Source organism: Oncorhynchus keta, chromosome 29 (genome assembly GCF_023373465.1).
Source record: "Oncorhynchus keta strain PuntledgeMale-10-30-2019 chromosome 29, Oket_V2, whole genome shotgun sequence".
Taxonomy (NCBI): Eukaryota; Metazoa; Chordata; class Actinopteri; order Salmoniformes; family Salmonidae; genus Oncorhynchus; species Oncorhynchus keta.
In genome coordinates, this window is record NC_068449.1 from 9,413,068 (window position 1) to 9,438,202 (window position 25,135).

Genomic DNA, 25,135 nt, shown 5'->3' on the forward strand with positions numbered 1-25,135 from the left:
CCTAAACTTGAAACCAAATAATCTCAGAATTTCTGTTGCACAGATTCAGGTCCCCGTGATTTGACGTTGACATATTTGTTTGGAGGTCCCTATAGCAACCATCTAAAACGTTCGTACGCCACAGGACCATGGACGAATTTCAATTATCTGAAGAGGTGGGTTTAAAGAAAAAACGCGACATTAAATTATCTTCGGGAAACATTTGAGTGCTTTCCCGGCCTATATTGTTGCATTGTATCTTTATTTATTTTTTTGCATTGTATCACATTTCCTACATTATGTTGCTGTGACGTTATGTCTATTATTTGAGCGGGCCAGATAAATTGACCTCTAAAATCCGGTGGCTATATACTGTATGTGGGAAATAAAACAAGAGACAAAAACACCAAATGTCGTGCTGCAAATGTTACTTTCCAAGCTAGAAAAAATATTTTCACTCCCTTTTCAGACTGCATTTGTCGTTGATGATATAACTACAATCATAAAAGATGTAAGTATTTGCGCAATTGGTGATATTACTACAATCATAAAATGTATTTGCAGTTTCCTAAACAAGTGGTGATTGACATGTCAGTGTTAACGGAAATAAATACTTAGACTGTGGAGACAACTATTGGAAGCAGTGCCTATCAACAAAATCGAATTAACCAATGGACATCCAGTGTGGTGGAAACAAGTCTGAATCAACTGTCCAAACTAGGAAAACCCTTTAAATACATAGGTAACCCTTCTTGTTATGTTGTGTACAGTACATTTGTAAAATGTAAAAGTATGGCAATGAAAGGACCCAACAAAATCAAGTAATGATTTACGCATCTTTACTGTGTTCATCATTAGTGACTTGCATCATATTGCAGAAAAATGGAGCAGGCCTGCACACTGCCAGCTCTTGCTTCTGGGACAACACTATGGACAGTAAGCAACATAACAATGTTTTGCAGACAGCGTCTACAAAGCTAAGTAACAGCAGAGGCCCACAATGGTTTTTCATAATCTGTAGAATGTTGGAATGGGAACTATCACAATCTGTGTTTGTTTCTCTTCCAGGAAGCTGTACGGTGAGATGGGAGAACAAAACCACGTACTGTATTGTCTGTGTCTTTGGGTTGGCTGTCTGACTTGAACAACCACCATCTTCCCCTGTTTGGTAATCAGACATTTTCCCAACCCCAGTGAAACCAGTCTAATAAATGTAGCCCTTGGTTTTGAACACAACTGGTCAATCATTGAATACACCCGTCTTATTCCTTATCACGTTAAGCGGTTTAGCTCAACAAGTTCAACAATCTGCAACAAACAGTTAAAGACATTGAAATTATTTTTTCTCCTTTCTTCCCAAATGATGACTGCACATTATTGCAAACTGATCATTGCAGATTTAAAATCACTGAATAATGAACAGTTTAATACCACTTACATGCCTTTTTATAAATATACCTTAAAAGTCTCAGCGATATGACGTAGATGCAGAAAATAAACAGCATAGTGGGTCAATTTACACATCAACTAAGAGCATTGACGTGTAAGGCTCAACTTCTCCCTTGTTTTGGTCCTGTTCCTACCACACTAACCAGTGTTTGTGCATCTGAAAACAAGGTTGAAATAGTTTTTTAAACTAGGCAAGTCACTTAAGAACAAATTCTTATTTACAATGACGGCCTACCCTGGGCCAATTGTGCGCCACCCTATGGTACTCCCAAACAGGGCTGGATGCGATACAGCCTGGATTCAAACCAAGGACTGTAGTGACGCCTCTTACATGGAGATGCAGCACCTTAGACCGTTGCGCCACTCGGGAGCCCAGTTTACCAAGCCACCAATTACTTCAACCTGGAAAAGTTAAGCTACCCTTAAGAAACATAGTTTACTTAAAAGTTATTTTGAAAAAGTATACTTTACAAAATATAAATGCAATATGCATCAGTTTCAAAGATTTTACTGAGTTACAGTTCATATAAGGAAATCCGTCAATTGAAATAAATTAGGCTCTAACCTATAGATTTCACATGACTGGGCAGGGGTGCAGACAATCAATTCGTTTTCCCCCACAAGAGGACTTTTATTACAGACGTGCTCCCTCAAAACATCTGTGGCACTGTGTTGTGTGACAAAACTACACATGTTAGTGGCCTTTTGTCCCCAGCACAAAGTGCACCTGTGTAATGAGCATGCTGTTTAATCAGCTTTTTGATATGCTACACCTGTCAGATGGATGGATTATCTTGGCAAAGAAAACTTTCTCCTTTAACCTGGATGTAAACAAATTTGTGCACAACATTTGAGAGAAACAAGCCTTTTGTGCATATGGAACATTTCTGGGATCTTTACTTTCAGTTGATGAAACCAACACTACATGTTGTGTTTATATTTTTGTTCAGTGTTGTTCACTACAACCAAACTGCTTTGTGAAAAATTATCATTCCTAAATCTGAATAGTCAAACCAGGTTTTCATTCAACCGTATGCAAGTAAAGTACTTCATGACAGGCCTGACAGAAACAGACATGGTCGGTAAACTTTCCAAATGTGAAGAAAACCCAACTGGTGTCGATAAAATGAATTATGTAAGAGAAGTCGGTGGAAACGCTTTTATGCACAAATATTGATATAACCATAATATTGAAGAAAACTTGGGAGTATCGCGATGACGTGTGGTCCTTCCACTACGACTGGTCGGGAAATCATGCAGTTTATTAGGCTACATATTAAATAAATTACAATAAACTTCACAGGGCGGTGAAAGTGCAAGCTTGATGCTCATTTCCAATAAATAGAGGGTCTTATTCTGGAGACATTATCATTGGATGCTTAGCTGACATTTGACAAATAAAAATAATCTTTATCTTTTGTCCATAATAATCTCACCATATATGCTATACGTGCTTTCTAGTCAACAGTGCGCAGGTACAAAACTACCTGCACGCTTTTTGCTAGAGCGCACGTGCCACTTTGCTAGTGGGCACACTCGTTATTGAAACACTTACTTGTGAGAAAAGCCACTCTATAAAGTAAAATGTGTTTATTTTCATAGATAGTATTAAATAGTCCACTATATTTTCACTCACTAGTTCCCTGAAGAGTTTAAAGACTAATCAATGTAAAGGCATGACAAGGAAAATAAAGATAGACAATGCAATTTAATATTTTTGAAAGGGCCTATTCAAACATTTATTATTCTTATAAAGCATTACACATCTGCCCACTGCATTGAAAAAAAGAAAGGGGTCTTAATATTCAGAGGGGACAACATTTTTCCTCAAGTTATTAGTGGGCAAATGAGATGTTCCTGTCCCATGAAAGCTATTTTTCAGACAAATTAATAGCATTGAAATGGTACAATGAGCTACACCGTTCTAAATAATATTTGAAAATGTTTTATAAAACTTCATTTTGTAGTGAGAAGACGCATATATATATACACATTAGAACGTTCATCACCTGACAAAAATGTAATACAAATACTCTAAAGAAGTTTTTTAAAAATCAGGGGAAGGATCATTTTACACACGTATCTGTTGTATGTCAATTAAGGTACTTGAGCTAATCAGTTTGGCAACTTAAAAAGATACTGATAACATCAGAGTAGTAATTACATTAGAAAAAAAACACTGGGATAGTCTTTATATTGGACACAAAGATACTCAGTTCTACGAACCGTCGAGAATTAGCTTATCATTAGTTTTTGTGGGGAAGAGGTCAAGCAAGGAGGTGGAAAACCTTGGCCTCTCAAGAACTACCACGGGCCTGAGGTACTGCAGCTGCTTAATGGCTAGGTCACCACAACCCGTCAGAGCCTTGTCCAAGATGAGGCGCAAGTTCTGGACTGATGTGTATTCCCCTGTCCTGGGAAGAGGCTGAAGTGGGGAAGATCGAGCCCGCCTGCTACGGGTAGTAGAGAGGCCCATCTGGCTGTTCTCTTTTACAGAACAGTTACGTCTGTAGGAATCCCGCCGCCGAGCAGACACCACAGGTGGTTCAGGCCTGTGGCTGTTGCAGTGAGAAGCCCGGGGCCTCACATCATCCTTAGTGCTCTCCTGTATGAACTTCAGGAAAGATGACTCGAATCCCATAGGTTTATAAGCAGCCAGGTCAAATGAGCGAAGGGGAGGGCTGTGAGGCTGGGAGTCCTTTGGGATGGGAAGGAGCTCAGAGAGTTCGTTCTTACGTTTAAGTGGCTGGCGAGCTTGAGGGGAGGGCAATGGTACAGAAATTGTTGGTTTGCCACCATCTTTGCCTGAACTGTCCATGAAGCCCTCATCAACACTGAATCGGAGGGAGGATGGTGGAGAGAGATCAAGAGCGGGCGGGTTTGAGGATTTTCGCCTTGGCCTCTCCTCTTGGCTGTTTTGAGTAACAGGCTCTTCAGTGTGCCCACTAGGTTCCCCATAAAGCAAGTCATCGGCACCCACCAAAACATTCCTCTCAGCAGGTGGCTCCTCTTTGAACCCCAGTGGGTCATGCTCATCAAGTGTGTCTGCTTCGATGGAGTGCAGACTCATAGGGACAGGTGGACCACCAGGGTTATCTGGCTCTGCTTGATACTCCATCTTCAGAACTCCGTTAGGTGCCCTCGTCATATCAGGGCAAGCAGATAATACAGTATTCCTCTGAATCAGCTCGTCCAGTTTCTCTGCACTAAACACAAGCTTATCCTCATTCAATTCAAAAGCATGATTGGTTAATTTGTGGCAATTTAAATAGTGACGGCGCATACTACGTATAAGTTTGACTACAGAATCACAACCTTGAACCATGCACGGGAAGGCTTCACGTTGACAACGATCTTGGCACATCTGCAAGGCCTCCTCATGGGAACGGAATACCATATCTTCAAACCTTCTGGATTTCTTTTCAGTTGACAAATTTTCAACGTCATCTTCATCTTGCTCTTCACTAGTTTCTTCAGCCTTAACATCTTCAGGAGACTTTGGGCAGTGTCTTAGAGATTGCCTGAGGGGTAGCTTGGTTTCATCTTTCTGTGGCGTAGATGTGACGATCAGCTTCTTTTGGCATCCAGTGGCTGACGTGTCCTTGTGAGTATTCTGGAGACGTAATACGAGTGAATCATAATAATTGAGGTGGCTAGAGAGTACATGTTTTTCCAGACTACTGCTTTGGGTGAACACTTTTGTACAGCCGTCATACTTGCAGCACAATGTCGCCTGGTAAGGATGATCACTTTTTCTGTGACGTTTTAGACTACTGGTCGCCTGGTTAGGATGATCACTTTTTCTGTGACGTTTTAGACTACTGGTCGCCTGGTTAGGATGCTCACTCTCTGTGTGTCGCACCAAGCTACTGGTCGCCTGGTTAGGATGCTCACTCTCTGTGTGTCGCACCAAGCTACTGGTCGCCTGGTTAGGATGCTCACTCTCTGTGTGTCGCACCAAGCTACTGTTCAGGAGGTAAGAAGCATTACAGTTGGCGTAGCTGCACCTAAACTTCTGTAAAGCTGGGTCTTCTGAAAGCACGGAAGGATGTCCCATCACCTGCGAATGTAACTTCTTCTGGTGGCGATAAAGACTGGAAGCGTGAGAGAAAATAAGCCCACAGTCCTTGTGCTTGCACATATAAATGCTGCCTTTGCTTCTTCGCATACCTCTGTCTTCACTTTCCTCCTCTTCGAAGTGATCCTGCACAGATGGAGCATGACTGCATTTCTTACGCTTGTCTCCAGATTTAGCAAATTGTACAATATTTTGTCGCATTATTTTCTTTTTTTGGTACTTCTGCTGCCAGGAGGGGTGTTGCCAGGTGGGGGTCTGAGATTTTTGTGTAAAGGAGGATGTTTGCTCGGTGTCATCTGGGGGCTGTGTAAAGGAGACTGTTGGCTTGGTGGGTTCTGGGGGTTGTTTTATGGAGACGGTTGGCTTGGTGGGTTCTGGGGGTTGTGTTATGGAGACGGTTGGCTTGGTGGGTTCTGGGGGTTTACCCTCAACCCGCTTTTTAGACCAACAGCTCATTTGTTCCACAACTGCCTCGCTAAGTCTATGCGTCTGAAGATAATGAACCCTCAAGTCCGTCTTCTCTCTATGGCATTTGAAGCAGAGGTGACACTTAAATGGCTTAAATGTCAGTGATTTGAGGATCTTCATTCCTTTCGCCTTCTTTTCTGAGAAATTATGCTTGTTCATGTAGTGGCGCATTAGGGTTGTGCTGGTCACACTTCTAAAGTTGCAATCATTAAGCTCACAGAAGTATGGTTTAGTAGAGGCTTGCAAAACAAAGGGGCTGACCTGGTCTGCATCTAAGTGTTGCTCTGTGGGTAGACTGTGGGCTACTGATGGTTCCGTGTTTGATGTCAGTTTCACCCTCTTGCCAACAGCGGGTTGCGCTCTCTTTTGCAAAAACACAACTGGGGACCTGGTACCAAGACCCTGATGGCAGGATATCTTTGATGTGGATCCTGAGATTGGATGGAAGGGCTCACAAAATCCATTTGTAGAGCTGGAGAGAGTCAGACTAAGCTGGCTAAGCCCAATCAAAATCTCTCTCAAAGGGTCATTGTCCAGGCTTGAGGGAGATGTTGCTGTGTTCTTAATAGGACAAGCATTTTCCTGGTTTGACCCCTTCATTAGCAGACAAGTTGCAAGTTCATGTTTGTTCTTGTCATCGTTGTTTTTCTCTGTTTTTATCTTTAGACCTTTCGATTTCAAGCCCTTCTCTTTGACAAGATTTTTGCGTTCCTTATTCTCAGACTTGAAATGTTCTGGATGAACACACCTTAGGTGTTGGTGGACATCTCTAGCTTTGGAGAAGGTCAATCCACACCTTTCGAAACCACAAGTGAACTTTTTTCCATCAAAGCACACAGCAACAGATGCCATTGTGCCCTTGGGCTCCTTGCAACTCTGTGAGGAGGAGGCACTGCATGTAGAGAAAGTAACATTGTTTTCCCCGTTGACTACCTCCTCCAGTACAGTCTTTATGTCACACGACTTTTTGGGGCTGGCTATCTCCTCCGTTATGGAGTCAAGATGTTTTCTTTTGGCCTTCCTCTGTGCCTCAAAGTCTTCCTCAGAGAAGGTAATGCCGTGTGTGGCTAAATGCCGGCCAAATTCCTTTTTAGAAAAGTAGAACTTCTTGCAATCAAGGCTAGTGCAGCTATATGCTGCATCACGAAAGTGCTGTGCTTCATGGTGGTATACCTGCCCCAAGTCACAGAAAGAAAGACTACAACCTTTGAGCTCACACTGGTAGCTAAGTTGAAAGCCATGGCTCTGCTTATGTGTGACAAGCTCATTGGAGGTGCTGAAACGAGCACCACAATCTGTGACCATACACATGTAAGGCAGGTCACCGTAGTGCACACGCCGATGCCTGCGGTGGTGATAGGCAGACATGAAGTGGCGCCGACAGTAAGTGCACTTTTCCCTACGGTCTCTCATTTCACAATAATGTTTCACGTTCTCGTCGCTAACATGGTCTTCTGATTTAAGGTGCACACCCAGGTACTTGGAATGCTTAAAAGTCTTTGTACAGTGAGTAGCAGGGCATGTGTATATGTCACGATTCTGCAATTCAAAATGAACGTTAATGTATTCAATTGTGATGTTATCCTCATGACCAGGCTTCCTGGGTGCAGATGAAGCTTGTTCTAGAATGTGCTCCAGAACATCAGGATCATGTGTGGACTGGTAGTACAGCATTAAGGATGGGTCAAGGGCAATCTCACCAGGCTCCAAGTCATCCAAGTCATCCTCCTCCATTTCCTTATCCAAATCAACCCTCTTTTTGTCCTTTTTCTTCTGTCGAGTGCTTCTGGATGGCATCTGAAGGTGTAGTTTGGTGTGTGGGATAAAATCCTTTCTGCTCTTAAACTTCTTCAGGCAGACAGGGCATGTGGAAACACCGTTTTCTTCATGCCTCTTAGAGTGAAGAAGGATTCGAGTCTCAGTAACAGATTTCTTACAAATCTTGCAGAAGAACTTGTATTTCTTCTGCAGTGAACCCTGCTCTGAGGTACCCTCAGCATCTGGCTTTGAAGGTGGTTTACTGTCCCGGTCATTTTCTTCATCTTTCTCATGACCATCAATGCTTCCACTTGTCCCATTTACGTATTCTTTTGGCTTATCAACAAATCCCCTCTCCACCGCCTCCTTTACATCCTGCTCAAGACTAACCTCCTCCTGCCCCCTCCCTTTCTCTTCTTCCTCCTCCGGCTCAGGTTCAAGCCCCAGCAGCATGATGCACTGATGCTTGAGTGTCTTCCAGTCCCAGAATTCAGGGTCGAAAGGCCAGTGGGCTTTAAGTGCCAGGAGAAGTTCACACCGCAGCGAGTTGGGGATAATGGCATTTTCCTGGTCATACTTCTGATCGGGCCGCAGATAGAGCTCTTGAAGGGTGCTGAAGGCCACATGAGAGAGGCCTAAGAGAAACTCTGTCAGCTGGCAGGCCCGCAACACCTCAAGATCGTCTGGTAGGAGGCAGGATACAGTTTTGCACACAGCGATCCTTGTTTCTGTGTCCTCTTGCTTTGGGAGCTGTAGTGCTTTAACACATAACTCCACAGATGAAGCCAGACCCAGCTCCTCTGCCTGTAGAATAAACATGAGATTGTTTTTTACATTGATGTGACAGTGGCATACAATTTAAAGTAACTGCCCAGTGAAAATTCCACTTTTAAAAAATGATTCTGTTAAGTCATATCCAACTGTTGTTGACCGGTCATATACTCCTGGCCAAAGTAAAATAAATAATTAAAACACTTCAAAAACCCCACTGCAAACAGACCATTTTTTTTTTTAAATGCTGCTATTTCCTCAGAACATGTTGTCATCTCACTGAGGATTGAGCTGACCAATTAGCGGTTTACTTACAATAATATTTAATGACCAGTATAGACGGGTTGGCTGACAACGGCATTAAAATGATGCGTGCATTGATGTCTAGCAACAATGACAAAAATCTTCCTTGTGGGAAATTGCAGATGGCTCGTTTCGTATCTTGTTTTGAGGTGTTTTGACTGATGTCATGTCTTACGCTAATATGGCTCAAACTCACTAGCTAACCAACAATTGTAACAATGTATTTCAGAGACAATAAGCACTCATTGAGCAAATGTATTTATGTTTTCATTAAACATTGAGACTAATTATATAGTTTACATGTTGTCAACAGTGTAAGCCATACCGTCCGTTTTACTCCATAGTTGCGCACACGCTGCTTTTGTCGCTAAACAACCAACCCGTCTATACACCCACACCATTCTGTTGGGGTACGTCGACATCATTCCAACACAGAAAAGTTGCTTTTTAACATACTTAATTACCATTTTTTGGAAGTAAAACCATTTCACTCATATTGTAAGTAATTATAGGTCATATTTCATAGAAATCTGCAAACACTGGGCAGTTACTTTACATTTTGGGAAATTGTAACTGATATTTTACCAAAATAAGTTTAAACTTTACATTGCAATGACATATCAAAATCAGAGGTAGAAAAGTCTATTCTCCTACCTCTGTCCGGATGACACGCACAAGGAAGAGCAGATGGTAGACAGTCTTAGCAATGGCACCTAGCTGCAGGCAACGCTCCAGCAGTGACTCCAAAGATGGGTCGATCCTTCTCTGCAGCTTACTCCACAACAGTGTGAGCTCCCTAAAAAGACAGAAAAGATGAAATAGCATAGAAAAATATAAAATTGGAACAAGACCCAAAACTCTTGACATTGACCACTGAAAACTCACCAGGAGCAGTACAGGCTCTGCTGCTGCAGCTGTTGAGTTAGGAAGGTAGTACACAGGATGAAGGCTGTGTTATCCTCCCCCTCAGTCTCCAAATTGCATGTAATATCCAGCACATCCTTACAGTCCAGTCTGGATATCTGTGGGATAAATAAATACAAGGCCAAGTCGGTGGCCTTCAGAAAGTATACACACCCCCTGACTTTTTCCACATTTTGTTGTGTTACAGCCTGAATTTTAAATTGAGATGTGTCACTGGCCAACACGCAATAGCCCATAATGTCAAATGGGAATTATGTTTCTAGACATTTTAACAACTAAATGAAAAAGGAAACGCTGAAATGTCTCGAGATAATACGTATCCAACCCCTAAATAAGTTCAGGAGTAAAAATGTTCTTAATAAGTTGCATGGACTCACTGTGTGCAATGAGTGTTTAACATGATTTTTGTATGACTACATCATATCTACATCACCCCACACATACAATTATATGTAAGGTCTCTAATCAAGCAGTGAATTTCAAACAGATTCAACCAAAGACCAGAGAGGTTTTCCAATTCCCAGCAAAGGGCACCTATTGGTAGATGGGTAAAAATAAATAAAGCAGACATAGAATATCCCTTTGAGCAGGGTGAAGTTATTAATTACTGCAAATATTGTACAATCCAGGTGTGCAAAGCTCTTAAAACATCTGGATTAGTGCCCCTTCCACGGGACGGTTGAGCTTACATAAGCTAATGAGATTAGCATGAGGTTGTAAGTAACAAGAACATTTCCCAGGACATAGACATATCTGATATTAGCAGAAAGCTTAAATTCTTGTTAATATAACCGCACTGTCCAAATTACAGTGGCTATTACAGTGAAAAAATACCACGCTATTATTTGAGGAGAGTACACAATTTTGAAAACGAAAAGTTATAAACAAATGAGGCACATTTGGGCAGTCTTGATACAAAATCTTGAACAGAAACGTAATGGTTCATTGGATGAGTCTAAAACTTGACATGTACACCGATGCCATCTAGTGGCCAAAATCTAAATTGCACATGGGCTGGTATAATAAATTATGGCCTTTCTTGCATTTCAAAGATGGTACAAAAAAATGTTTTTTTCTCTTTGTATTATCTTTTACCAGATCTAATGTGTTATATTCTCCTACATTCCTTTCACATTTCCACAAACTTCAAAGTGTTTACTTTCAAATGGTACCAAGAACATGCATATCTTTGCTTCACAGCCTGAGCTACAGGCAGTTAGATTTGGGTATGCCATTTTAGGCAAACATTTTAAGTGGCAGAAAGACAAATTTGAGTCTAACATGTATTGACTCAGGGGTGTGAATACTTATGTAAATGAGATATTGCTGCATTTCATTTGCAAAATGTTGTAAAATCATGTTCCAATATGTAATTATGGGGTATTGTGTCTAAATCTATCGAATCCATTTTGAATTCAGGCAGTAACAGAATGTGGAGTAAGTCAAAAGAGGTACGAATACTTTCTGAAAACACCAACTACAGTATTGTGGAAAATATCACTTACATTTTAAGGGCAAAGGAGTTCAAACAAACAACACTGTCAAATTCACTAAGCCATCACATTTATTTCCTTACATAACAGCATTCTCTGAAAGCTATTTAAATAGCAGTATGAATAATAATGCAACTGAGCTGAGCTCAACAACACTGAGCTTGACAGACCTCCATGATGGCCTCCTCGCCCGGCAGCAGTTGGCAGAGGAGAGAGACATAGGTCTGGCGGAAGGTGGTTTGGTTGGAGACAAGATGGCATTCAGCACAGGCCTTAGCCAGTACCACAGCCTTCGCCACCTCTCCCACTTTCTCCAGGTGTTTAACCCGCATCTCCATGAAGCCCTCCCCCTCCAAGGAGATGTACGCGTCAACTACAGGAACATGACAAAGCAACAGATGCTAGTTGTTTGGCTGACTGGAATCATAGTCAAATGTTATATATATATATATATATAAATAAAATTGATTTATTATTGCACTGTTGACAATAGAGTAAGGTTGTGATACTGACCTTCCTCTGCGGTTGTGGGATGACCGGTGAGAAGGGCGCTTAGGACAGGGTTACTCCACGCTCCTCCCTCCCCTGTGATTTGGAGGAGGGCTTGTAGATCTATGCTCCCATACTCCAACAAGGCATCATGTGCCACCTGCAAAACCGTCAAGAATACACAAAAAGGGGGTTGTGTCACAAATGTCAGGTGAGGTAACAGGGACAGCATGGTAAACTAATAGGGCTGTGACAATACCGGTATTGCAATATTTTTTTCCACAGCAAAAAATGAAAACATGAAGCAGACCAAACTCTTTGGTATTTTAAAAACATGCAGTATATAAAATATTGTGTGCTGGTTGGAAAATAAATGTGACTCTGGATGACAACATGTTTGTTTCTAACATTAGGGACGTTTTCCTGAAGAAGTTATAATCCGCTGTGTGTTTTATTTCCTTGCCATGATACTAATGAGTATCGTGATACTGGTATTGTCCCAACCCAATAAAGTATGTAATGTAGGACAGGTCCTCACTATATCAAGTTTTCGATTGGAAATTTTAAAAAAAATCTTAACAGCAACTTGTTTCAATTCCCCCTGCTAATGTGTTGTAACGCTTTCACTCTCTTCTTCCAGAACACATTTACTTTCAATGTGAAACATTTACTGAAAAACCCCTCTGGTGGATTCCCAACTTCCTATCAAACAGGCCCCAGGTGGTCAAGAACCACAGCAAGTTACCAGACAGCACCAGTGTATAACGTAGTATTGTCCAGGGAACATTGCTTGGGCCACTGCCATTCATCAACAACACAGCATGTCAATAGTACCACCAAGCAAAATTAAATAAACCTCTTTGAACTATAGAGAAGTGGATGCAGTATAATCAGTCAACCAATCATTATTTTCCCTTCCATCTTCTCCCTCTCTCTCATTAGCTACTATTTCTTAACATCTCACAGCCCATCCTTTACCTGAACAGAGCGGTGAAATTGAACCCAGGCCTCATAAGGGATTTCGTTTTCAGGCACAGATAGCAACAGTTCAAAACAGCTCCTGGAAGCAAAATAACAGAGACAACGAAGGACAACTTGTGAAACTTCATGACACAACGTTATCTATTTCTAACATGCAGCAAAACAAAAAAACAGTGAAGCCATGTCAACAACAAAAGAAGGCTATGCATTGGAGCACACAGTAGAAATGTGGTGATCACTATACTTCTCTGGCTTCAAAATAATAATCTAGGTACAACCCTAACAGTGTAAAGCACTTTGTTACTGAGTTGACTCACAGTGCTAGTCTCTTCAACACCAGGGCAACAGTGTCAGAGTCTGCAGTGAGATGTGGCCTTGCAGCAGCAAAGCAGTTGATGGCCAGGCAGTAGACCTCCAGGAGAGGAAGACCATGTTCCACAGAATTCCTGCTCCCAGCGTAGTCCATCAGTGCCTGCAAAGACAGACATGGAGAAGTCAAAAACACTTTCAATGACCAAAAAAAAAAAAACAGGCAGGCAGCTGGGTTGTGGGTATTAAAAAATATGTTTTTGCACTTTCACTTTCATTAGGATTAAGACAACAGCTATCTTATTTAGTTTCGGAAAACACCCTGAATGCCAAAGACATTGTGTTGATGGCAGGCAGGGCAAGCACCATATGTCACTGTTAATTAGTCTTCCTGTGAGGTGTGGCAAGGCTCATTGAGGAAAGAGGCTACAGAGTGTTTCCCCTAGGATTTATTTTATTCTCCCTCCTAAATTGCGTGGAATTTGTTGTTTCAGTTTCTTACAAAACGTCCATTACTTTTTTTTCAAAGTGAGTCTTGTTTTTACGCCATCTCTGTGTAGAAAAGTAAATCTAAAAATAATATATATAAAAAAGTATATATATATATTTATTTGAATTGCCATGGGGGGGGGGGGCTGTCTGATTGGTCCCAGCTTGCACTCTCTTTTTTACCTTGATTGGGCCTGGGGGAGCAGCCTACGTATTTGACGGCTCTAAGACAAGGTGTACCTAGAGAGCTGTGGACCCCCAGTCTGTCACATCAACATTTCCCCAAAGCCCCTCTTGCCAAGAGTCCTCAGTGTGCACTTCTCTACCACCATTACAGTGGGTTGGCTAAATTTAACCTCCATCTAGGGTAAATATGAGAGACGCTCCTCCAGAGAATAAGCTCCAGCCTGAGTATATCTAACACCCAATTAACTTCCAATTAATGGTTAGCAGCTATAATTAACCCAGTTTAGGGTTTTTGGTAAAATAGTTAAATGGGAAATCTGCAGTTCAAACAATAAAGTAATCTCCCCACCACTGATTCTGTAAACAGCTGAGGAATGGGGCTGGAGAAAAGTAAGCACCATCAAATTCATAGACAGAGCTATAGATGCAAGGACAATCAATATCAACATATATCAACATAGATTTAACCATGTTGAGGTTATACAGTGTGTGTTTAAAATTACATTTTCTAAACTAATGTATTTGTAAACAAAGTCTATAAAACAAACAAGACAGTTAAACTGATATTGAGGCATTTAAGTTATATTCCAGAATGAATGGCTATATCGTGAATTTACAAGTAAAAAAGGTATGTAGCAATCTGATTGTCCCTTTAAACTTTACGAATGTAGATAAAACAGCATAGCAAACTGATACTACAGAAATAGTCTTAATTTTCAAATGATTTATACTTGAATATTGATTTTGACACAAGTGTTACTTGGTGTTAAAAACAAAATGAACGTGGATGAACCACGTTGCCATCAACTAGCGAGAAAGCATGTTTTTGTAGAGTGAGGGTCAAATAAACTCCTTAACTCGATAATGAAACATGTAAGGTTTAAGTTGTAGCTAACAAATAAAATGTCTAATAAATAAACTAACTAGGCTAATTGATAAGTAGGCTGACGAAAAACACTTGCACTGCAGGCCTATTTACATGCATGCCTGCAAGTGCCTGAAACTAAACGTGAAACACCCCGCCCCGCTTACTTTAAATATTCTAAACGTTGCAAATAGCAGCACGATAAACTAGTTAACTACTAGTTTGTACAGACTGGACATAGTACTAAAATATTTTGCATGCCTGGTTGTCGTCCTGGACCACTGCATCCGTCTCTCTCTCGGACAAGCTTGCACAACAACCATGACAACATTGGTTGCTAACGTTAGCTAACTGGCTAACTATTAGGTAGCCCAACTGATGATAGCATGGCTATGTTTTGCCCATCATTGGTGGTTATGTCATGCAGTTATGTTATACTTTGCTGGGATCGTTAATTGTGCATTAGATGCATATTGTTTGCTTATCCTGATCAAAATGTTCCAGCTAGCAGCTAAAGGCCATATTGGCGCTGGCGCATACACAGCCAACATCGCAAGCTAGTTAAGCTATGCGAAAAAAACATTGCTTTTCCTTTGAGTTTTGCATGCACGCACGCTAGCTACCTGGCAGAAGTTGTCGCAATATTCGGTGGATGATATTTCCGAAATGTCTTGTTGCCTGAGCGTTGCTTCAAGCGCTCTCAAGGTGGTGAGCAAGCATTCCATGGCGACGAGAGTGTCCTCGGCAGTGTTGGAAGGCCGATTACTCCAGTCGGGCTCTGGTTCAACATCACTATCCGCCATCTTCAGTCCCCGCCACCGCGCGTATGCATCCCCTTCATGTGACGCGCGTGCACCAGCGTGCGCTCACCACTTCTTCTTCGTGTTGTTTTCCGACAGACTAGATGCTTTGTGGCGTAGTGCTGCGTTTTTCAGGTCGGAGTGGAAATTGCACATTTTGTTCACAAAAAAAATGGAAATTAGGAAAAAAATTGCAGCACCATCTAACCCTGCAAATACGCCACTATCCCTAACAAAACCACCACTTTGTTTCTAACATATCCACCAGGCAGTTGGCCTGGGAGGCTGGAACTCCTTCTGTACAATATAATTGGGGCGGCAGGGTCCCCTAGGGGTTAGAGTGTTGGTAACTGAAAGGTTGCAAGTTCAAATCCCTGAGCTGACAAGGTACAAATCTGTTGTTCTGCCCCTGAACAGGCAGTTAATCCACTGTTATTTGTTCTTAACTGACTTGCCTAGTAAAATATTAAATAATGGATGACTTGAACAATGAACACTGAGAAACTGAACTTACTAAAAGCACCATTTTGGGTCACTCTCAGCGGGCCTACTCGGCCAACCCAACTAGCACATTTGTTTCATTGGAAGTTGTGGGAAGTACTTTTTGGTTTCTCACTGGTTTTTGGAACAAAGTCATATGTTTCCTGATGGGTAAAACTGAACTTAAAAAAAAACATGTTCTGAGAACAGAAGGGAAAATTTAGGTTGCAGGGAGGATCTGAGAACATTTTACTATGGTTCCCTGAAAGCTTTCCTAGTTGGTTTTATTAACATTCTGAGAACATGTTTCAATAAAACTGTTAGAACTCAAAGTACACACGGAAATTCATTTGCTTTGGCATTAATCACACAGAGACAATCATTTTTTTATTGTGGCACAGCATCAGTGAGATTCAAACCTAGACTCTTCCGTTCTCTATCCATGAAATTAGCCCACTGCGCCACCAGGATGGAGCTAGCATGCCAAGCAAAGTGGTTAATTCTTGCCTATTCAAACAGACCCCATTTCAAAGGAAAAAAGCACCCATTAAGATCAGGTGTGACCAATTAGTGGCCACTGGCCAGCACACCTGAACACACTTAACAAGATAGAGGACAGAGTTTTGCTGATGCTGAAGAATGTATGTTTTTAAAATAATATTCTTACTAAAGTTCTTGTGTTTTTTTATGGGAAATGTTCTTCATGTTCTGAGAACGGAATTGAAAAATACTAAGGGTCTGTTCTGGGAGGACCATGTAGAACCAGTATAGAGCTCTAGGTGCCATTGGATAAGGTTCAGTCACCACAGGTCTGCCCGGCAAGAACAAGTCAAAGAAATCTTCAAACAGGTTTATTCAGATAATGTGGTTCACCACACCAATCTCCTTGTACTGACTGCTCAAAAAGAAAGTATGAGTGTAAAAGTGTTTCTATGGAAAGATAAGGAAATAACTATGAGTAGCAGCTTACATACAATATACAGGCCCAGTGTACTGTGGAGATATATCTGATAGTATCTAGAATACACATAATGACATACATCAAGTTCCCAAATCATTAAGAACACCTTCGTAATATTGAGTTAAGCAAACCAGACGGCACTGTTTTCTTGCTTTTTTTCATTACTTATGGATAGCTAAGGGCACACTCCAACAGTCAGATATAATTTACAAATGATGTGTCTGTGTTTAGTGAGTCCACCAAATCAGAGGCAGGACCAGGGATGTTCTCTTGATAAGTATGTGAATTTTACCATTTTCGTGCCCTGTTAACAATTCAAAATAGAATGAGTACTTTTGGGTGTCAGGGAAAATGTATGGAGTACAAAGTACATTATTTTCTTTAGGACTGTAGTGAAGTAAAAGTTGTCAAAAATATAAATGGCGAAGTACATATAACCATAAACATGACTTAAGCATAACTGTAAATAAGAATATATTCATAACTGACTTGCCTAGTTAAATAAATAAAAGTATCCCCGCTCCTCCGCTCTCTCCACTGGCTTCCAGTTGAAGCGTTCATCCCCTACAAGACCATGGTGCTTGCCTACGGAGCTGTGAGGGGAACGGCACCTCAGTACCTCCAGGCTCTGATCAGGCCCTACACCCAAACAAGGGCACTGCGTTCATCCACCTCTGGCCTGCTCGCCTCCCTACCACTGAGGAAGTACAGTTCCCGCTCAGCCCAGTCAAAACTGTTCGCTGCTCTGGCCCCCCAATGGTGGAACAAACTCCCTCACGACGCCAGGACAGCGGAGTCAATCACCACCTTCCGGAGACACCTGAAACCCCACCTCTTTAAGGAATACCTAGGATAGGATAAAGTAATCCTTCTCACCCCCCTTAAAAGATTTAGATGCACTATTGTAAAGTGGCTGTTCCACTGGATGTCATAAGGTGAATGCACCAATTTGTAAGTCGCTCTGGATAAGAGCGTCTGCTAAATGACTTAAATGTAAATGTAAATGTAATTACTTTAAAGTAATTTTACTTCTATACTTTACGCCACTGTCTGCAAGGTGTTGAGAGCGTTCCATAGGGACGCTGGCCCATGTTGACTCCAATGCTTCCCACGTTTTGTTTTCTCCCCCACCTTATTTAACCAGGTAGGCCAGTTGAGAACAAGTTCTCATTTACAACTGCGACCTGGCCAAGATAAAGCAAAGCAGTGCGACAAAAACAACAGAGTTACACATAAACAAACGTACAGTCAATAACACAATTGAAAAATCTATGTACAGTGTGTGCAAATGTAGAAGAGTAGGGAGGTAGGCAGTCAATAGACCATAGAGATAAAATAATTACAATTTAGCATTAACACTGGAGTGATAAATGTGCAGATGATGATGTGCAAGTAGAGATACTGGGGTGCAAGAGGGTAAGTAATAATATGGAGATGAGGTAGTTGGGTGTGCTATTTACAGTTTGGCTGTGTACAGGTTCAGTGATCGGTAAGCTGCTCTGACAGCTGATGCTTAAAGTTAGAGAGATGCACCGGTTGTGTCAAGTTGGCCGGATGTCCTTTGGGTGGTGGACCATTATTGACACAGACAGGAAACTGTTGAGCATAAAAACCCAGCAGCGCCGCAATTCTTGGCACAAACCGGTACACCTACTACCATACACCGTTCAAAGGCACTTAAATCTTTTGTCTTGCCCAGTCACCCTCTGAATGGCACACGTACACAATCCATGTCTCAAGGATTAAAAATCCTTCTTTAACCTGTCCCCTCAACTTAATCTACACTTACTGAAGGGGATTTAACAAGTGACATCAATAAGGGATCATATCTTTCCCCTGGATAGTCTGTCATGGAAAGAGCAGGTGTGCATGCTAGCATCTAGAATACACATAATGACAAGTACAAACACTTGTTTTAAAAGGGTTCGGAGAAGGGTTAGCTAACATGTTAAGTAAACTCAACAACAACAAAAATGTCCTCTCACTGTCAACTGCATTTATTTTCAGCAAACTTAACATGTGTAAATATTTGTATGAACATAACAAGATTCAACAACTGAGACAAACTGAACAAGCTCCACAGACATGTGACTAACATAAATTGAATAATGTGTCCTTGAACAAAGGGGGGGTCAAAATCAAAAGTAACAGTCAGTATCTGGTGTGGCCACCAGCTGCATTAAGTACTGCAGTGAATCTCCTCCTCATGGACTGCACCTGATTTGTCAGTTCTTTCTGTGAGATGTTACCCCACTCTTCCACCAAGGCACCTGCAAGTTCACAGACATTTCTGGACGGAATGGCCCTAGCCCTCACTATCCGATCCAACAGGTCCCAGACGTGCTCAATGGGATTGCGATCCTGGCTCTTCGCTGGCCATGGCAGAACACTGACATTCCTGTCTTGCAGGAAATCATGCACAGAATGAGCAGTATGGCTGGTGGCATTGTCATGCTGGAGGGTCATGTCAGGAGGAGCCTGCAGAAAGGGTACCACATGAGGGAGGAGGATGTCTTCCCTGTAAAGCACAGAGTTGAGATTGACTGCAATCACAACAAGTTCAGTCCGATGATAGTTTGACGCACCGCCCCAGACCATGACGGACCCTCCACCTCCAAATCGATCCCGCTCCAGAGTATAGGCCTCGTTGTAACGCTCATTCCTTCAACGATAAACACAATCTGACCATCACCCATGGTGAGACAAAACCGCAACTCGTCAGTGAAGAGCACTTTTTGCCAGTCCTGTCTGGTCCAGCTACGGTGGGTTTTGTCCAAAAGGCAACGTTGTTTCCAGTGATGTTTGGTGAGGACCTGCCTTACAACAAGCCTACAAGCCCTCAGTCCAGCCTCCCTCAGCCTATTGCGGACCGTCTGAGCACTGATGGAAAGATTGTGTGTTCCTGGTGTAACTCAAGCAGTTGTTGCCATCCTGTACCTGTCCAGCAGATGTGATGTTCGGATGTACCGATCCTGTGCAGGTGTTGTTACATGTGGTCTGCCACTGCGAGGATGATCATCTGTCCGTCCTGCCTCCCTGTAGCGCTGTCTTAGGCGTCTCACAGTACGGACATTGCAATTTATTGCTGTGGCCACATCTACAGTCCTCATGCCTCATTGCAGCATGCCTAAGGCACATTCACGCAGATGAGCAGGGACCCTGGGCATTTTTCATTTGGTGTTTTTCAGAGTCAGTAGAAAGGCCTCTTTAGTTTCTTAATGTTTCATAACTGTGACCTTAATTGCCTACTGTCTGCAAGGTGTTGGTGTCTAAACAACCGTTCCACAGGTGCATGTTCATTAATTGGTTGTGGTTCATTGAACACGCATGGTAAACGGTGTTTAAACCCTTTACAATGAAGATCTGTGAAGTTATTTAGATTTTTACAAATTATCTTTGAAAGACAGGGTCCTGAAAAAGGGACGTTTCTATTTTTTTGCTGAGTTTAGTCACAAAGTAGCTAAAAAGTAGTAAGTAGTTGCAAAGTTGCTGATTAGCAAACATGCTAAAGTTATCTGTGATGAGACTTAAAAAATCTAGTGTCCTTCCATATGGTTATTTTCTGTCCCTGAGGTAGTACAGGTTGTCACGGGTACCAAGACCTTCACTACATCCTGTGTTGCTAACAGCAGGCGCCCATCTCATTCACATGTAGCCGCGCTGTCAGCACACAAGGCAATTTACAGAAGCAATCTCATCCCCATTTATCTCAAATATTTTCTTTATATTCACGTTTGTTTTATATTGACTGGACTGGAGGTCTGGCATGATGAGAGAGATGGGAATTTCAGCAAATTGATGGAAATTATGTCCTGTTAAGTTTGTCTCTCTGTTTGGAATGGAGATATTCCCGTTAGGGGTCCTTGGAATCGTGACTTCTCATCATTGGCATTGTGAACTCTAGACTCGTCCTTATTATACGTATGCACATTGCTGTTTATTGTCCTTATTTCTCAATGGGATGGAATGGCTCAGCTATAGGCCCGATATTCACAACATCAACCGATCTGTTCAGTAGCTCTATGCCTCAACCACTTCAGAGCTGAAGTGCAGTGAAGGGTCATTTTTAAAATAAAAGGAAATCTACTGGGGGTGGGGGGGTATACTGTAACAGTAAGAGAAATCCAACACTGCTTGTAGTTTTTGATACAAAGCAGTCGTCTGTCTGTGAAAATATTTGTCCTCAATGGGAATTTTCCAGTTGGTAGAAATTGGTTGTTCTTGAATTGCGGTGGCATCTGAGCATGGCATTTTGGGATATTTGTCTTCTTTTTTTTTTCTTTCTTAAAATGTTTTTGGGTAAATCTTCCATTTTACATCAACTAATATAGCATCTTAATGACTAATGTTTACCATTATAATAACATTGTGCCAACAGTAGGTGTAACACGAATGATGCAACACCTGAGAAATGTTTGGTTGAGGTTTTTCTTAAATGATGCTGAAATCACAAACCCTTTAAAAATAATTTACTGACTTGATATGATGACTAATTTTGCTCACAATGTAATTTCTGTTAATGTAAATGGACTAACACCAAGTTACACCAAATTGTCAATGGAATACTCAAATGTATGCCGTGTTAAAAGGGTGTAATAAGGCTAATACTTTTCTTTAATATCGACTCCTTCCCCCTATTGTCTCCACCCCCCTCCAGGTGTCGCCCATCTTCCCAATCCTCCCCTGTGTATTTATACCTGTGTTCTGTTTGTCTGTTGCCAGTTGATCTTGTTTGTCAAGTCAACCAGCATTTTTGTGTCTCAGCTCCTGCTTTCCCCAGTCTCTCTCTTTTCTCACCCTCCTGTATGTTTGCCCCACCTCTGGATTATTGACCTCTACCTACCCTGACCCTGCCTGCCGTCCAGTACCGTTGCTCCACCTCTAGTTACTGATCCCTGCCTGCCTTGACCTGTCTATTGCCCCTGATGAATTATTAAACCACTGTTCATTTGATGTTGTCTGCATCTGGGTCTTACCTTAATACCTGATCAAATCTGTAAATGGAATTAAAAAATATATAAATATTAGGATGAGCAATGTTGGAATGGCATTGACTAAAATACAGTATTTACATATGAAATTAGTAAAGCAGTATGTAAACATTAATAATGGAACACTAGTCACTTCAATAAAGTGACCAGTGATTCTATGTTTATGTACATAGGGCAGCAGCCTCTAAGGTGCAGGTTTGAGTAACCGGGTGGTAGCCGGCTAGTGATGGCAATTTAAGTCTGTTGGCCTTGAGATGGAAGCTGTTTCTCGGTTTCAGTTTTGATGCACCTGTACTGACCTCACCTTCTGGATGAACAGGTATTGGCTCGGGTGGTTTTTGGCCTTCCTGTGACATCGGGTGCTGAAGATGTCCTGGATGGAAGGCAGTGTGCCCCCAATGATGCGTTGGGCAGACAGCACCACGCTCTGGAGAGCCCTGCAGTTGCGGGCGGTGCAGTTGCCATACCAGGCGGTGAAACAGCCTGACATGACGCTTTAAATTGTGCATCTGTAAAAGTTTGTGAGGGTCTTAGGGGCCAAGCCAAATTTCTTCAGCCTCCTGAGGTTGAAGAGGTGCTGTTGCACCTTCTCACTGCACTGTATGTGTGGGTGGACCATTTCAGATTGTCAGTGATGTGTACACCGAGGACTTGAAACTTTTCACCTTCTCCACTGCGGTCCCGTCAATGTGGATAGGACCATGCTCCCTCTGCTGTCTCCTAAAGTCCACGATCAGCTCCTTCATTTTGTTGATGTTGAGTGAGAGTTTATTTTCCTGTGTATGGATGTTTTTTGGATTATCACTGAAGGATTATCACCCCCCACCACCCGCCAACCCCTCTTTTACGCTACTGCTACTCTCTGTTTATCATATATGCATAGTCACTTTAACCATACCTACATGTACATACTACCTCAATTAGACTGACAAAACCGATGTCTGTATATAGCCTTGCTACTGTTATTTTCCACTGTCTTTTTACTTAAACATTTTTTTTAATAGCTTTATCTATTGTTCACCTAATACCTATTTGTTTTCCTTAAAAATTGCACTGTTGGTTAAGGCCTGTAAGTAAGCATTTCACTGTACGGTCTACTACACCTGTTGTATTCGATGCACTTGACAGACTTTGATTTGATTTCCTGCAATGCATATTTTAATTTTTCGTTCACTACATGTACAGTAGGTGCAGGCAATACACCAATAGTTGTAGTCTATCATAAAACCTTGAAGATAAACTTTCATTATAACGTTGGAGAAGATACGTCCCTTACAAAGTCCTACAGGAATAATGCACTAAAAATCATGCAGGAATCCTGCAGAATATACAGAAACCAGTCAAAAGTTTGGACACACCTACTCATTCAAGGGTTTTTCTTTTCTTTTTACTATTTTCTACATTGTAGAATAATAGTGAAGACATCAAAACTGACATAACACACATGGAATCATGTAGTAACCCAAAAAAGTGAAACATATCAAAATATATTTTATATTTCAGATTCTTCAAAGTAGCCACCCTTTGAGAAGCTCCTGGGTAACATGTGCTATCACAAAGGAGAAGTGGTAGAAAAGGGTCATGGGTTCACTTGAGTGTATCCGCTTGAGTGAGCCAGAGCCACACACACACTAAACACCTGCAGAGGGGTTGCCTTGGTGATCGCATGAGCCAGAACCACACACAGACACTAAACACCGCAGAGGTTGCCTTTGTGGTAGAGTCAGGGCCCTTCTCCTTTAATGTTCCCTACGGTTTTCAACATGATGGCAGGTTTTGCTATTGATTACATGCAGCGCACCTTACTTGGCATGTGTCGGTAAATGACTACACTGTGGTCCAAATATCACCCTGAGTCCTGGTACATTGGAAGAGAAATAGAGCACATAAACAAAAGGCTGCTTGCCACAGAGTTCCGACACTCCCTGCTATTCTATAGCTTCACCTGTTTAAATGGGATTTTTCCCAGGCAGAACTTCCACCATTTTCTGCTACAGGGCACCTATTGTCTACTGAAAGACACGGTTACATCTCATGACATTGGGATGTTCTTTCCAGAATTTGTTATTAGGTTTGAACAATTGTATGGGAAATATAGCTGACATGACAATGTCCACATATTTGTGCATGCACATACATCTGTCTGAAACTGGGGACCTTTGTGGGCTCAGTGCATTCATCTTTGAAAGTTGTAATGGGAGACTTAGTAAACTTTTCCATGGCACTCAAGGTGTACGAGGACAAATAGTGGAAATGTTCACCATCTACCAACACATCCAGAGACTACTCACTATTACATTCAACACAGAATCAAACCAAGCTAGCAAAAGGTTTGTTGAAGAAATGTTAAGGGGCTACAAACTCGGCCAAACAAATGTGAAAAAAGTTATGTATTTTTACTAGAGTATCCTGTTGTATGGAACCTCGAGGGAGGCTTTTCTCCTTGGAGAGTCAGACGTTACTTACGAAGAACCATGTCAATTTCACCATAGAGTGATCGTTAATGGGAATCGCATTAATTCCAAAACAGGAAGTACCTTATGGAAACGAGTAAACCATGTCGTGGTCACCCAACATAGGTCAGTGGGGATGGTCAAGTATTTTGTTGACGTTGGCAGTGAAGAGGGCTACGCTTTTATAGACCCAGTGATGACAAGATGCACAATAAAAGACCTAGGGAGAGGAGGCACTGCCTCTGGGATTCTTAAAGAGATTGGCATTTCAAATGAGGTTCAATTAATCAAATGCACAGACATCCGTACCACCTGTGGTTAGCTGAAAGACATCCCAGGTGTACAAGGGAACTACATCTGTTTACAGCCCAACAAATGGGAGGTAGACTGGGAAAGGGTTGAACCACTTAACTGTACACAACTTTATTTTACACAATTTATTCACAGTATGTGTGAATGAAGGTGTTTCTTAAACTGGCAGCATGATATATAAATGCATTATTACATTGACTGAAGTATGAGCCTACTGCAACCATTATAAATTGTGTTGGTATCTATCCAATAAAAATAGCATACACTATTTATTGCATGTGGTCTGATGGTCATTTATTACATTTCTCATCTGCTGAGTTGAAATGTCTATTGCACTATATTTCAAAAGTATTCTCTGTTGTCACAACAATACTGTATCTCATATCCTGTAGTTAACTTGAAATTGCCATATCTTGCAAGAATTTCAAAATCATGCAGGGTTCGTTCCTGCAGGATTCCTGCAGGACTTTTTTGTAAGGGGTGTCAGGAACGTGTTCGCTGAACGCAAATGCTATTACTTTGATTGGCTAGAGTTATGCTTACCCATTTGCAATCATTTTAGGGTTGCTTGCTGGCGAGCTGCACTGGTTATAGCT

The 25,135-nt window shown here is 41.7% G+C and overlaps 2 protein-coding genes across 3 annotated transcripts; one reads left to right on the top strand and one right to left on the bottom strand.

Moving 5' to 3' along the window:
• Nucleotides 1-3: 3 nt before the first annotated feature.
• LOC118362279 (dynein light chain Tctex-type 1-like) lies at nt 4-1,223 on the top strand. Its single transcript, XM_035742489.1, has 5 exons — nt 4-155; nt 449-490; nt 598-721; nt 838-915; nt 1,048-1,223. Exons 1-5 carry the CDS (start codon nt 129-131, stop codon nt 1,116-1,118), a joined length of 342 nt encoding a protein of 113 aa, XP_035598382.1. The 5' UTR covers nt 4-128; the 3' UTR covers nt 1,119-1,223.
• A 1,780-nt stretch (nt 1,224-3,003) lies between these two features.
• Nucleotides 3,004-15,447, bottom strand: rlf (RLF zinc finger). Of its 2 annotated transcripts, XM_052485875.1 has the most exons (9): nt 15,166-15,447; nt 13,011-13,165; nt 12,691-12,772; nt 11,737-11,872; nt 11,394-11,596; nt 9,692-9,828; nt 9,461-9,602; nt 5,306-8,536; nt 3,004-5,257 (listed from the first exon to the last, which is right to left on the bottom strand). In XM_052485875.1, exons 1-9 carry the CDS (start codon nt 15,343-15,345, stop codon nt 3,647-3,649), a joined length of 5,877 nt encoding a protein of 1,958 aa, XP_052341835.1. In that variant the 5' UTR covers nt 15,346-15,447; the 3' UTR covers nt 3,004-3,646. The 2 variants fall into 2 exon arrangements, with proteins under 2 accessions (XP_052341835.1, XP_035598383.1); XM_035742490.2 differs by having other exon boundaries at nt 3,004-8,536; nt 15,166-15,446.
• Nucleotides 15,448-25,135: the final 9,688 nt, after the last annotated feature.

Excerpts from the sequence above, each read along its gene's own strand:
- LOC118362279 (XM_035742489.1), top strand. The coding sequence starts at position 129 with ATGGACGAATTTCAATTATCTGAAGAG. Across the intron at positions 491-597 it reads TAACTACAATCATAAAAGAT|ACTGTGGAGACAACTATTGG; the intron begins GTAAGTATTTGC and ends ATAAATACTTAG. Across the intron at positions 722-837 it reads AAAACCCTTTAAATACATAG|TGACTTGCATCATATTGCAG; the intron begins GTAACCCTTCTT and ends GTTCATCATTAG.
- rlf (XM_035742490.2), bottom strand. The coding sequence starts at position 15,345 with ATGGCGGATAGTGATGTTGAACCAGAGCCCGACTGGAGTAATCGGCCT. Across the intron at positions 11,873-12,690 it reads AATTTCACCGCTCTGTTCAG|GTGGCACATGATGCCTTGTT; the intron begins GTAAAGGATGGG and ends ACGGTTTTGCAG. Across the intron at positions 9,829-11,393 it reads GCGAGGAGGCCATCATGGAG|ATATCCAGACTGGACTGTAA; the intron begins GTCTGTCAAGCT and ends TTTATCCCACAG.